The 12,788-nt window shown below is 41.5% G+C and overlaps 1 protein-coding gene across 1 annotated transcript in view; it reads right to left on the minus strand.

Moving 5' to 3' along the window:
- Window positions 1-12,788, minus strand: part of SLC27A2 (solute carrier family 27 (fatty acid transporter), member 2) — a gene marked incomplete at its 5' end in the record, with an annotated part of 43,503 nt that overhangs the window by 6,950 nt on the left and 23,765 nt on the right. The window contains 4 exons of the mRNA XM_005863987.2: window positions 725-822; window positions 3,090-3,288; window positions 4,423-4,513; window positions 9,799-9,993. Coding sequence (XP_005864049.1) covers window positions 725-822; window positions 3,090-3,288; window positions 4,423-4,513; window positions 9,799-9,993 — 583 coding nt within the window. The remainder of the gene's footprint in view (window positions 1-724; window positions 823-3,089; window positions 3,289-4,422; window positions 4,514-9,798; window positions 9,994-12,788) is intronic.

Here is a 12,788-nt window from a genome sequence, read left to right on the forward strand (position 1 = left end):
CCCTAGTCTATAACAAAAATGATTTCTCCTCATGACAACACTCATGTACATATCTGACAAATATATTTTTACTATTTATGTCATTGAAATGAATTAGTTCTCTGGACAATCTTCATGACAAGACTGGTGTGATCCCTAATTTTAGTGATATGGCTGAAGCCAAACAGCCAGCTGGTATTGGAGCCAAGATCCCAAATCAGACCTGGGCACTCCCCACGCTGCTGGGAGAAGCAGGTCTATGGAAGAAGGCTCGATGTCATGATTCTGAAACTCAGTCAGGTGGGCTGGGTCAGGGACCTGCTTTAAAAGTGTGTGCAAGATTCCAGGTGGGGTCTGTGAGAGCCCAGTGTGGTGTGATGGCTGACAATGTCTTCTCGTAGCAACTGTACTTGCTCTTACTTGTGTCTCACATCCCATCTCCCAGCTCTCCAGCGTGCTGCATCTTCTCTTGAGGAGTGCCAGATGCAGCATGGGACCTGGAGTCCTGGAGAGATGTGGCTTGCCGGGGAGCCCAGCTGGGGAGCTGAGCCACAGAGGAAGGCCAGGTTCAGGTGTACTGACCGGGATGATTTATAAAGGAACATAAGCCACACATAAACCCCTTACTCAAGTGGCTGATGGAGTCATTTGATTCTCCAGCCGACAGGAGAAGGCAATGGCGTACTTTGCCCTGGGGTTAAAATGATATGGATTTAGGCACAGATTTATAATATCTCGTGCATACCTGGCACAGGCACTCCATAAACATTTGCTTCTTGGACAAAATCAACCAGTCCCAGTGTGTCAGCAACTTCAGTGGTGGCCACATTTTCTCCTTTCCACCTGGAAGAAAAGGTGAGGTTAGCAGAGGTCACAGGTGGTCTCTGGCTCAGGATGTGATGACAGGAAGTAGCTGGTTCCCTCCAGACCTCTGTGGGGTGGCTGCACTCTATACCTCACCTTGGTCCCCAAATTCCCCAACTTCATCATGGGAGAAGCACCATGCTTGAGGAACAAAAGACAAAGGCATACTCCTAAATAATAAAATGCAGAATTCCAATCTAGCCACATGGAACATGACTTACAGAATGATGCTGTTCTAATGTCAAAACACAGACTTGGCCTAAGAAAGGCAATGGAAATAAAAAATAAACCATCAATGGCCCTAGTTGGTTTGCTCAGCGCCAGCCCTCAGACTGAAGGGTGGCGGGTTTGATTCCAGTCAAGGGCATGTGCCTCGGTTGCAGGCTCAATTCCCGGCTCCAGTTGGGCTGTGTGCGGGAGGCAACCAATCCATTTGTCTCTCACATTGATGTTTCTTTTGTCTCTCCCCTTCCCTTCTACTTTCTAAAAATTAATGGGAAAAAACTGTTCTCAGGTGAAAATTAACAAAAAACTAAACAAAACAAAAACCCATCAATGACTTTTTGCTGTATGTAAATCTCTCCCTTTCTTCATTCTCTAACTTTGGTTGCTATTTCATTCAATTAGTGAACTTGTGTTTAATAAAATTTCATATTTGTATTTCAGGGTCTCAGGGCAATAAGAAAGCTTTTAATAAGATAAAATATCATTCTTTATTTGCAAGGAGACTATAATGTTAGTGCCAACCAAGTTCAATGACTTTTTGCTGTATGTAAGTCTCTCCCTTTCCTCATTCTCTAACTTTGGTTGCTATTTCATTCAATTAGTGAACTTGTGTTTAATAAAATTTCATATTTGTATTTCAGGGTCTCAGGGCAATAAGAAAGCTTTTAATAAGATAAAATATCATTCTTTATTTGCAAGGAGACTATAATGTTAGTGCCAACCAAGTGCTATTTTTCACTTCATAAAGTTATTGTTTTTTACATTAAAATTTTTTTTAAAATATCTCATAGAAGTCGATTTTCTCCTGACCGGGAATCTTTTCAGTGACATGAAGGTGGCATAAAATAATGACAGGGATCCTGAGTTAGGGAATATTTCAGATGGGAGGAACACTGAGGGTCATCGGGACCTTCACTTCACGGATGAAGAAACTGGGTCGAGAAAGGTCACCTGCCTTGCTAACACAGATGTTCAGGGGCAGAGGTGAGCCTGGGAACTCTGTTCTCCTCATTCAGATCCACACTCTTTCTACTTCAATATACAACTTCCATCCCTTCCTCATTAATTCATACAAAAGGTAATTATGTGTGTCAGGCACTGTGCTGGGAGCTGGGGCCTGGCCTCAGCGAGTCCATGAAGGAAGGAAGATGATTAAGCAAAAGTGTTATGAGGCTGGAGGGCCGTGCTGTTGTTGGGAATTCATTTCATGATCTATTATCATGACTTGCAAACTGGTGCACTGACCTGGGGGTTCTGGGGAAAGGTACCTGGTTGGGGATGGAGAGTAAGAGGGAGGGAAGCAGGTAGGACTCCAAATCCCTCCTCTTCAACTAAATCAGCTCCACCTTAATTTGCATTGGATTTTAGCTGAAGAAAATCCCCATAATTGAAAACTGAAAATCCCTGGCTGTCCTATGCGTGACCAGTAATAATGGAGGAACTGGATGGACTAAGCTATTGAGACACATGTATACACTAAGGCAGTGGTTCTCAACCTTCCTAATGCTGTGACCCTTTAATACAGTTCTTCATGTTGTGGTGACCCCCAACCATAAAATTATTTTCGTTGCTACTTCATAACTGTAATTTTGCTACTGTTATGAATTGTAATGTAAATATCTGATATGCAGGATGTATTTTCATTGTTACAAATTGAACATAATGAAAGCATAGTGATTAATCACAAAAACAATATGTAATTATTTATGTGTTTTCCGATGGTCTTAGGTGACCCCTGTGAATGGGTCGTTCAACCCCAAGGGGGTCGCAACCCACAGGTTGAGAACCACTGCACTAAGGTTTCCCACCTTACTTTCATTTGGTGTTGCTCAACCAAGTTATCTGTGCATTGAAGAGTGACCCCTTATATATTTTGCTCCTTTTTTTCTAGGAATCAGGAGGTTGAATTGACATGGTAAAGAGATAGAAGAAAATGGGGTCCCATAACCAAAATGGAATGGGATTTCAATTTAGGAGTACGCCAAATTGAGCATGTTTCTCCATAATTCAGAGAAACCCACCGGAATGTATCGCCAACTCTGTCGTGGAAGTAGACGAAATTGTCATGGTCAATCATTAAGAGATCTCCACTGTTGAAATAGACATCTCCTTTCTTAAAGACATCTCTCAGTTTTTTCTTTTCTGTCTGAGATTTTCCTCCAGCATAGCCACTAAATGGTGTAAGTTCTGTGATTCTGCAAACTAGGAGTCCAACTTCACCTAAGAGAGAAGAAAGCACATTGTTATTTTATGAGCTTGCAGTAGGCACATTTTATTAGTAACCTCTTAAATTTGATGCTATGCAACTCATTAGCAGCAGGCTGGCTACACATGTGCATGTATATTCATATACATCATATACATACATATACATATACTATGTGCTGCGAGAGTCCACGGCCAGCGTGGCTTTCGCGGGTTCAAAGACTTGGAGGGAGGGCTGACGCGCAAATGATACACACAAGATGGAATATTAATTTTTATAATTACCGGGGGAACCAGAGGACAGCCTAACCATGACGGTCAAGCTCTCTCTGTTGCTCCATTCCCAGCTGTTTTTATTAGCTAGAATACACAATTGCCTTTAGGAATGCAAACAGACATATCAATGGTAATGTTTAGCAAACAGTAAGATTGTCAGGTCTTGGGGGAGTTTGCTTTAGGCCATTGAGTCAGCAGCAGGTAATAAAATGTAGATATTCACCCTGTGAATATCAAAAGGAGTCCTGGTCAGCCTTCTGCCAGACTTCTCACATTTATATCAATTACTGTTGATCTTGGTCTGCAGCAATGTGCACACATTATTCCATATGGCCACACATTTGTAATTTTTAAATGCTAACCTTTTACTGAATAATTACTTATACACATAATTAAACAAATGAATAGTAGTTTCAAAGACTCCCTAAAACTATAGTTTTGCAACCATAATTATATATCTCTTCCCACAAAATGCTAACCTCACAATCAAGAAGTTGTTAAGCTAGGTTTCAAACTACAATTATGTTACATGTAGTGGTTAAATTAGTATCTTTTGGAGTTTCTGTAACTAATTCTGAGTGTACATAAATCTCTTTTTCCCCTTCACTCTAATAAATTTACCTGGTGTTCATTTTAGCAATGATATGGTAGTTCTTAACAGGCATTTAGTCAAGGTAAGAAAATGACAGCTTAGGCCCTGGCTGGGTACTCAGTTGGCTAGAGCATCATCCCCATATACCAAGGTTGCAAGGTACATACAAGGATCAACCAATGAATGCATAAATAAGTGAAACAACAAATACTTCTCTCTCTCTCTCTCAAAATTAAAAAAAGAAGAAAATGAATGGTTAATTGAACAAAAATCCACTGTACCTTTGGGAACTTTGATGCAATATCCATTTTCATCTCGGACAGGCTCATCTTTCTCCACATCATATTTAATCAGCTCATAAGATACAACTTTCTAGTGAAATTAAAATAGATCACGTTGAGCATACATTTTCACATTTTTTTCTTTTTTATTGTAGTACTGCATGCATAAAGTATATAACGAACACCTATCTTAAGGGTATACCTTGGTGAATTTTGTATGTATGAACACCCATGTACCTACCATCCAGATCAAGATATTAAATATTTTCATTACCTTAGAAAGTTTCCTCCTGCCCCTTCTGTCAAGTTAACCACCATTCTGACTGTATCACCATCAAGTAGTCTAAACTCCCAATAAATGAAGTAAATATTTGCCTTTGTGTTTGCTTCTTTCACTCAACACACTGCGTGAGACAGTCATCCATCCACGTTGATGTTTGTTTCAGTGGTTTTTCTTGTATGAATATACAGCAATTAATTTATCTATTCTCCTTAACAGGCATTTGGATTGTTTCAGTTTTGGACTACTAAAAATAAAGCTGTTATGAACAGTCTCATACTAGTACATGTTTTCTGGTGGACATATCACAAGTGCATTTTTAAAATCTTATATAACCTTAATGCGCCCCTGTTGTATGTTTTACACTTCCAGAGACATGCTCTCCAATATATTTAAGGTTCAATAGTATAATTACTTCATGCCCATGGCTATAAAATAATTAAAACTCCATCATGTTTCATATATACTATAATTCAATGGCATAAAAATTTTAATATGGCTAAAAAATAATTAAAACTCCATCATATATACTATAATTCAATGGCATAAAAATTTTAATTTATATAATTTAGTAAGGGCAATAAGTGCGTTATTTTCTCTGTTAACAGATAGGTACAAATATGACAGTATTTAGATGTAATTATCACCCATAATTACTGTGTCCATTTCAAATTTAAATTCAAATCTATATGATAAATTAACCAATTATGTGTTTTGGTAGTAGCAGATAACCATTAAAAACCAAGTGGCATTCATAGTCAACAAATGTAGATTTTTTTATATGCAAGAATGTGAAAAAAACAATAGGGGTGGTAACTCATGCTTCTTTCCACATCAATTACAGGGCCATCTCCCCCTCCTCCTTTTTAGTTTTAAAATATAGATTTGTATAAACTAGAAAAACTGACAATAAAACATAGCAATCAATGGATGTGATACAAAGAACTAGTAACACACAGCACCAACTCCTAAGGTCCTCACGTGTGGGTTGTTTCCTTGTAACTCATCATAACAACACTGACAGCTTGCACCGTGCCTGGGCTCAGCTTTGTGCCCTCTCTTGTTCTGAACTGCATTTAGCCTGGGTCTTTCAGGTCTGGGCTAGTATAGCTTGGACTGAAACTAGCGAAGACAGACCCTCTCCCAGTGTGGAGTGGGAAATCGATTCTCAGTCTCTAGGGTGCTGCCCAGCAGAATTGTCTATGATGAGGGAAGTATTCTATATTTGTACTGCTCAACATGGTAATCACAAAGTATGGCTACTGAGCACTTGAGAGGTGGCTAGAGTGAATGAAGAACTAAATTAAAATTTTATTTATGCAGTTTAAGTTTACATAGCCACACTTAGCGAGTGGCTACCGTATTGGATGGCCCAGGTGTGGAGGACAGTGGAGAGACCTGTGTAGTACAGGTTTGGCTGTCATTGTCAGGGAGGTTTCCTGGACTTGGGAATGTCTAGAGACCAGGCTAGAATAGAAGGAATGGAATGAAAATAATCATAACAGCTAACAATTATTCAAGGATATTATGTGACAGGCATTCGGGCTATATCCTCTAATGGCCTTTTCATAAATTATTTAATTGAATCCTTTCAACAACCCTTTTCCTTTAACAACATTGAGTTTGGGCCTGGCACTGGGCTCTATATTTTCTCTCTTTAATCTCTGTTTTACAGATGATGAGTTGAGGTCTAAGGAACATAAAGTGATTTGCCCTGGGTCATTCAGTCAGTATATGATTGTGCTGGAATCTGATCTCTTATGCTCACGCACCACTGCCCTCTGTACTCAGCTCGTCAGTCCCTGGAGACACAGGTTGCTTGGGAGCTCTGGGTGGCTGTTTTGGCCAGGACAAGTTACCAGAGGCATAAAGACAGCTGTCACTGCTCAAGCCAGTGGAGGCTCAGCATTTGCAGAATCTTCCTGAGATTTTGAAAACTAGGTGGTCACCTAAGACTGACTGCTTGAGCACAAAAATGGCAAAGAGATTGTCTGGAGATCCCAGGCAATAAAAGAGACTTCTGGCTTAAAAATAGGAAATGTCAATCATATATCTCATAAGAGGTTAGTATACATATGTGAGTTGGCTTAAAAACAGGAAATGTCAATCATATAACTGATAAGAGGTTAGCATCCAAAATACACAAAGAACTTATACAGCTCAATAGCAAAACAAACAATCCAATTAATAAGTAGACAAATAGTCTAAATAGACATTTTCCAGAGAAGACATATAGATGACTTACAGGTACCTGAAAAGATGTTCAGCATCACTAATTATAAGGGAAATGCAAATCAAAACCACAATGAGATAGCCCCTCACGTCTATTTGAATGGCTACTATAAAAAAGACAAGAGCCTGGCTGGTGTAGCTCAGTGGTTGAGCGTCAACCTGTGAACCAGGAGGTCATGATTCAATTCCCAGTCAGGGCACATTGAGGGTTCAATCCCCAGTAGTGGGTGTGTTTGAGGCAGCTGATCAAGGATTCTCATCATGTTTCCATGTCTCTCTCCCGTCCTCTCTGAAATCAATAAAAGAATATGTAAAAAAAGAAATAACAAATGCCGAAGCGGGTGTGGAGAAAAGGGAACCCTTGTGCACTATTGGTGGGAATGCAGATTGGTGCAGCCACAATGGAAAACAGTATGGAGGTTCCTCAAAAAATTAAAAATGGAACTACCATATGATCCAGCAATTCCATTTCTGGGGTATTTATCCAAAGGAAATGAAAACACTAATTAGAAAAGATGTATGCACCCCAGGTTCATTGCAGCATTATTTACAATAGCAAAAACATGGAAACAACTTAGGTGTCCATTGATAGAAGAGAGGATAAAGAAAGTGTGGTGTATATACAGTGATGTATTTATACAATGGAATATTATTCACCCATAAAAAGGAAATTTTGCCACTTGCAACAACATGGATGAACCTTGAGGACATTATGCTAAATGAAATAAGTCAGACAGAGAAAGACAAATACCACATGACCTCATTATATGTGGAATTTGAAAAAAGAATGAATTCCTAGATTTAGAGAACAGATTGGTGATTGCCAGAGGTGAGGAGTGAAGAGTGGGTAAAAATGGGTGAAAGTGGCCCTGGCTGGTGTGGCTTAGTTGGTTGGAGTGTCATCCTATACACTGCAAGGTTGTGGGTTCGAATCTCAGGGCACATGCCCAGGGTGCAGGTTAGATCCAGTTGGGCATGTACAGGAGGCAATCGATCAATGTCTCTCTCTCTCTGTATTTCTTTCTCTCTCTTTAAAATCAATAAAAACACATCCTTGGGTGAGGATATGTTTAACTTAAAAAAATGGGTGAACATGGTTAAAAGATAGAAATTTCCAGTTATAAAATAAATAAGTCCTGGGTATGTAATGTACAGTGTGGTGACTATCTATCCTATATAATAAAAGGCTAATATGCAAATTGTCCCCTCAACCAGGAGTTTGACCAAGAGTTCAACCAGGTGTTCAACCAGGGGGCAGGGCTGGCTGGCCAACCGCCCGTGGCCCCTCCCCCCAGCCGGCCCGGCCCGATCAGCCTTGATCGGGTTGGGCTGGCCGAACCCTACCTGTGCACTAATTTGTGTACCAGGCCCCTCTCTCTATATACTAGTAAAAGTCTAAGTGACCGTCTGACCATTCGACTATCCAACCGGTAGCTATGATGCACAATGACCACCCTCTCCCAATCCGGGACCCCTCGGGGAATGTCAGAGAGCCGGTTTTGGCCCGGTCCCCGCAGGCCAAGCTGAGGAACCCCACCTACTGGAGGGACCCACTCACTCCGAAGATGCCCTTTGAGCTGTGGTGTCGCCCCAGGTGTGGCCAGCTGGGGAGGGACTGAGGGAGGTTGGCTCCAGGGCATGTCCAGCCCGTCTCGCCCAGTCCCAACCCGCCTACCACCTTCTAATGAATTTCCTTTCAATGTGCATGAATCCATGCACCGGGGCACTAGTAGTTAATAATAGTGTGTTGCATATTTAAAAGTTGCTAAGAGAGTAGATCTTAAAAGTTCTTATGACAGTCTGGCTGGTGTTTCAGTGGTTAGAGTATGGCTTGCTCACTGAAGGGTCGTGGGTTTGACTCCCAGTCAAGGGCATGTACCTGGGTTTCAGGTTTGCTCCCCACCCCTAGTGGAGGTGGCTCTCTCATATTGATGTTTCTCTCTCTCTCTCCCTCCACTTCATCCCTCCTTCCACTCTGGTTGAAAAAGCAATGGAAAAAATATCCTCAGGTGAGGATTAAAAAAAGTTCTTATCACAAGAAAAAAAAATGGTAACTATGTGAGGTGATGAGATGTTAACTGGACTTATTGTGGTGATCATTTTGCAATATATACAAATATTGAATCATTATGTTGTACCCCTGAAACTAATATAATGTTATATGTCAATTACATCTCAATTAATAAGAAATATATTTTTAATGCAGTTACTAGAACACAAATCTTTTTTTAATCTTTAATTTCTTTATTGGTTAAGGTATTACAAATGTGTCCTCATCCCCCCATTAACCCCAACCTCCCCCCACACTCATGCTTTCATCCCCCTGTTGTCTGTGAGAACACAAATCTTTATAAGATAATGCTTCTTAACTCTGGCTGCAGAGTTTTCAAAAAACACTGATGCCTGGGTCCCACCTCAAGACGCCTGCATCCAAAGCTTAGGGGCTGAGGCCCTGCCCCTGTGTGTGTAAAAAGTTCCCCAGATGGTAGTAACCCACAGCACAATGGAATGGAAATACCACATTTCACCATTTCACAGACTATGGTAAACTTATGGAACCAGTAACTTTCAGGTGTTTTATCATATACACATGTAAGTGACATAGGGAAACTTTACCTGAATTGCAGATGGCAAAGACCGAATGGGTTGTTATTCACAGACATTAAGATTTTTAAATTACAGCACCCTATCTTTGTGAGGTCCTTGTTACAGAGGCTGACCCAAACCTCTCTTGGTGATATAAATGGACTGCAGCTCTGATGCTTTATGAAATTCTCATAATAACATCATCCTGACATAGCTTTTAAGAACTCTCTGTATTCTGAAAACTGGCTATATATGCTCTCATTTTTCAGTGTACTTACTCTCTGTAGGTAGTTTGCTCTTCCAACAGCGCCAATTTTTCCCGTATAATTCACAAAGCCGATATTGCCTTCAGTGGAAGCATAGAACTCATAAATGTGAATGTCCCCAAATCTCTTGATGAATTCTCTCCACACATCTCCTCGCAAGCCATTTCCCATGGCTACTCTCACTTTGTGATCACGGTCGTTTGGTTTCTGTTGGAGGAGGAGGAGGAGACCAAATTGAAACATCTCTGGAGACTGCGCTCACATATTAACAATTGGCTTTATGGTTCCACATACAGTACTTGTGTTGGTTATGAATTCACCTTAGTGCACACATTCTCTGTCACCCATGCACATAACTCCTCCTTTCCCCCAACACACGCAGTCTGGGCCAACAGCTAGTCCTCTGATTTAATAACCAAAAGACTTGGATTTTCCCATTTTGATTTTTAAGAGGCAAGCTGAGACAATTTGACAGAACTCAGTGATGCCAACATTTAACCCATATCCAATCTGAAGCTAGAACAATGTATTGATTGTTTTCTTGATGGGGCTGAATCTCAGTGAATTGCCAGAAAGGAGATCTGTCAGAGACTCACTAGAACAATCTGAAGCAACGATTTTCACTGGACAAGGAAGAAGAAAACTGGGAACGCAGTCCAAGGAGAAAGGTCATTTTCCAAAGAGCCATTAAAGAGCAATAATGTTAGAGCCTGAGGGGCCTGGAGAGAATGATCTTGATCATGCCCTCATTTAACAGATAGACCAGCGGTCACAAGACCGAGACAATGACACTGCCCCACAGGGTTGGCAAGGGGAAGAGTAGGAGAAAGCTGGCTCCCAGTTGCCTCCGTGGCCTGGGAGGCGTATGCTTTGCTATAAATAAAAATCACAAAAGGAAAAGCTGTTTTGAATGTAAAATGCAAAGGACAGCTTGTGCCAGCAAGAGAGGAGGAGTTAAGACTGGCGTGCATACCACTCGACCATATCATTTATGAGGCTCCTGCAAATATGTCTAAACCTATGGTGTTTATAATTATATGTTATATTAATAAGGCAATTGATGTCCTCAAGGAGATCGCAGCCTTGTGGGAGAGGCAGGTAAATATTAAGTATAATTTTAACTTGTTACTCTATGATTTCTACTCTAACGGAAAACCGAATAGAATGGGGTAAAAGTGCTAGGTAATGAGGACTCGCTTCAAAGATCAAGTTTTAATTTCTTTGATCGAACAGCATTTTGCTTTGAAAAGCATATGCTCTAAACAGTATATACCCTTCCCTACTCTGTGGAATTACTGTGAAGTGACTAAAGAATAAGGGTTCCTCTTGGAAAAGAACTGTTTGAAGAGAGAGGCAGTTTTCTGATAAAGGCGAGGGTGTGGATAGGGCACGTATACACCAAACCAAAGCAAACCTTGAATTGGTTTCCATGCAGGAGGAGCCAAGGGAGCTGGGGAGCAGCTTATATACATTTACTTTTTAAGTAGCTTCTTGGTCAAAACTCAGGTGGGGAAGCTCTTTCAGGAATCCTAACCAGAGAGATGGACAGCTGTTGGCCACTGGTAAAAACTGGGCCGCCTGAGCAACCTTACCGAGGAGGAAATGTATAGAGAACCGTGCCAGGTACTGCAGATGATACAGAAGTATATTTGGTCTCAGAAGCATTTACAATTTAATGGTGGGTTACCTGAAAAGCCGTTTGAACCTGCATGAACCCTAGGTCCAGAGGTCACCGAATCTATTCCCTTTTATAATGACTAAGTACCTGTAAGTAGGGAGGCCACGGTTTGCCAAGACCTGTCTCGGCGTCTGCTGTTGTCCAGATGTGCTTGTTACACTCCTTTCACTCTCAAGTGTCTCCATTGGGATAATGAATTCTGTGGCATCCTGTCTGTCCATAGCCACTGTTCTCGGTAAGAACTGTCGGCTTTTCAGAGACCACCCTTACGCCCCACCACTGCTATGCCTCACTGCCACTCCAGGAATAAAAGGTCACAGATATTGGAAGAATACTTTCTTTTGCTTAAAAATAACCCCCTGACCTGGGGCTTACCTGCTCCCAGGCCCGTGTGAGAAGCTCCAAAGTAGCAGTCTAACATGTAAACTCAAGACCTTACTTATTCCGTCTGCAGCCCACAATCTTAGTTCATTTCCTTATCTAATGGGTGGTGAACATCTATCTCCCCCAATAGACTGTAAACACCTTTGAGACCAAATATATTTCTATATCATTCTTTGCCCCAACTGACCACCCCATTAGATTGTAAATGTCTTTGAGGCCAAATATATTTCTATATCATCCACAGTAGCTGGACCTGTGCTTTGCATATAATGCAACCCCTGAAGGAAAAGAGGAAATAACTCCACCAGAAAACCCTCGACTTCCCTGTTCAACAGTTAGTAGCTGGGACACCAGCACAGGGCAGGGCAGAGGGCGCAGGAGGCTGCAGGTGCCTTGGGTGTGTGGGAAGTGGGCCAGCCTCCCTCACAGGTGCAGCTGTCACCTGCGGTGGCAGGTAGCTGGGCATAGTCACAATACCATGGGCTCAGTTTCCATCATAATCTGAGGGATCTTATTATGTCAACAGAAGGGATTAAGGCTCTAGGCTGGAAATGTTTGTGGACATAAACCTCGAGATCCTGGAGCCTTCAGAGATGGCGGGTTCTCACCTAAGAGTGAGATGGCTGCGACTCGAGTTCTCCTTTCCCAGAGGAGACATGGTGTTTCCACATCACCAAAGCCACTCCTCAAAAGAACGAGCTGTATGTGAAGTCAAGGGTCACCTGGCTCAGTTTTCTTTAAAAGGATCAAACCTTCTACTTCACATTACAGGTGAGCTGCAACGTGCAAACACCTGGGGGTTTACATCCTCATGGGATTTAATGACCGATGGAGGGTGAGAGGTCAGGGTAGCCAAAGAGGAAGGTAGGGCCCCAGGTAATTAGAGTAGAGAAAACTTTCACTGAGGGCTTTACTATGTGTCAGGCAATTGCCTAAGTTT

This window comes from Myotis brandtii, unplaced genomic scaffold, assembly GCF_000412655.1.
Source record: "Myotis brandtii unplaced genomic scaffold, ASM41265v1 scaffold182, whole genome shotgun sequence".
Lineage (NCBI taxonomy): Eukaryota > Metazoa > Chordata > Mammalia > Chiroptera > Vespertilionidae > Myotis > Myotis brandtii.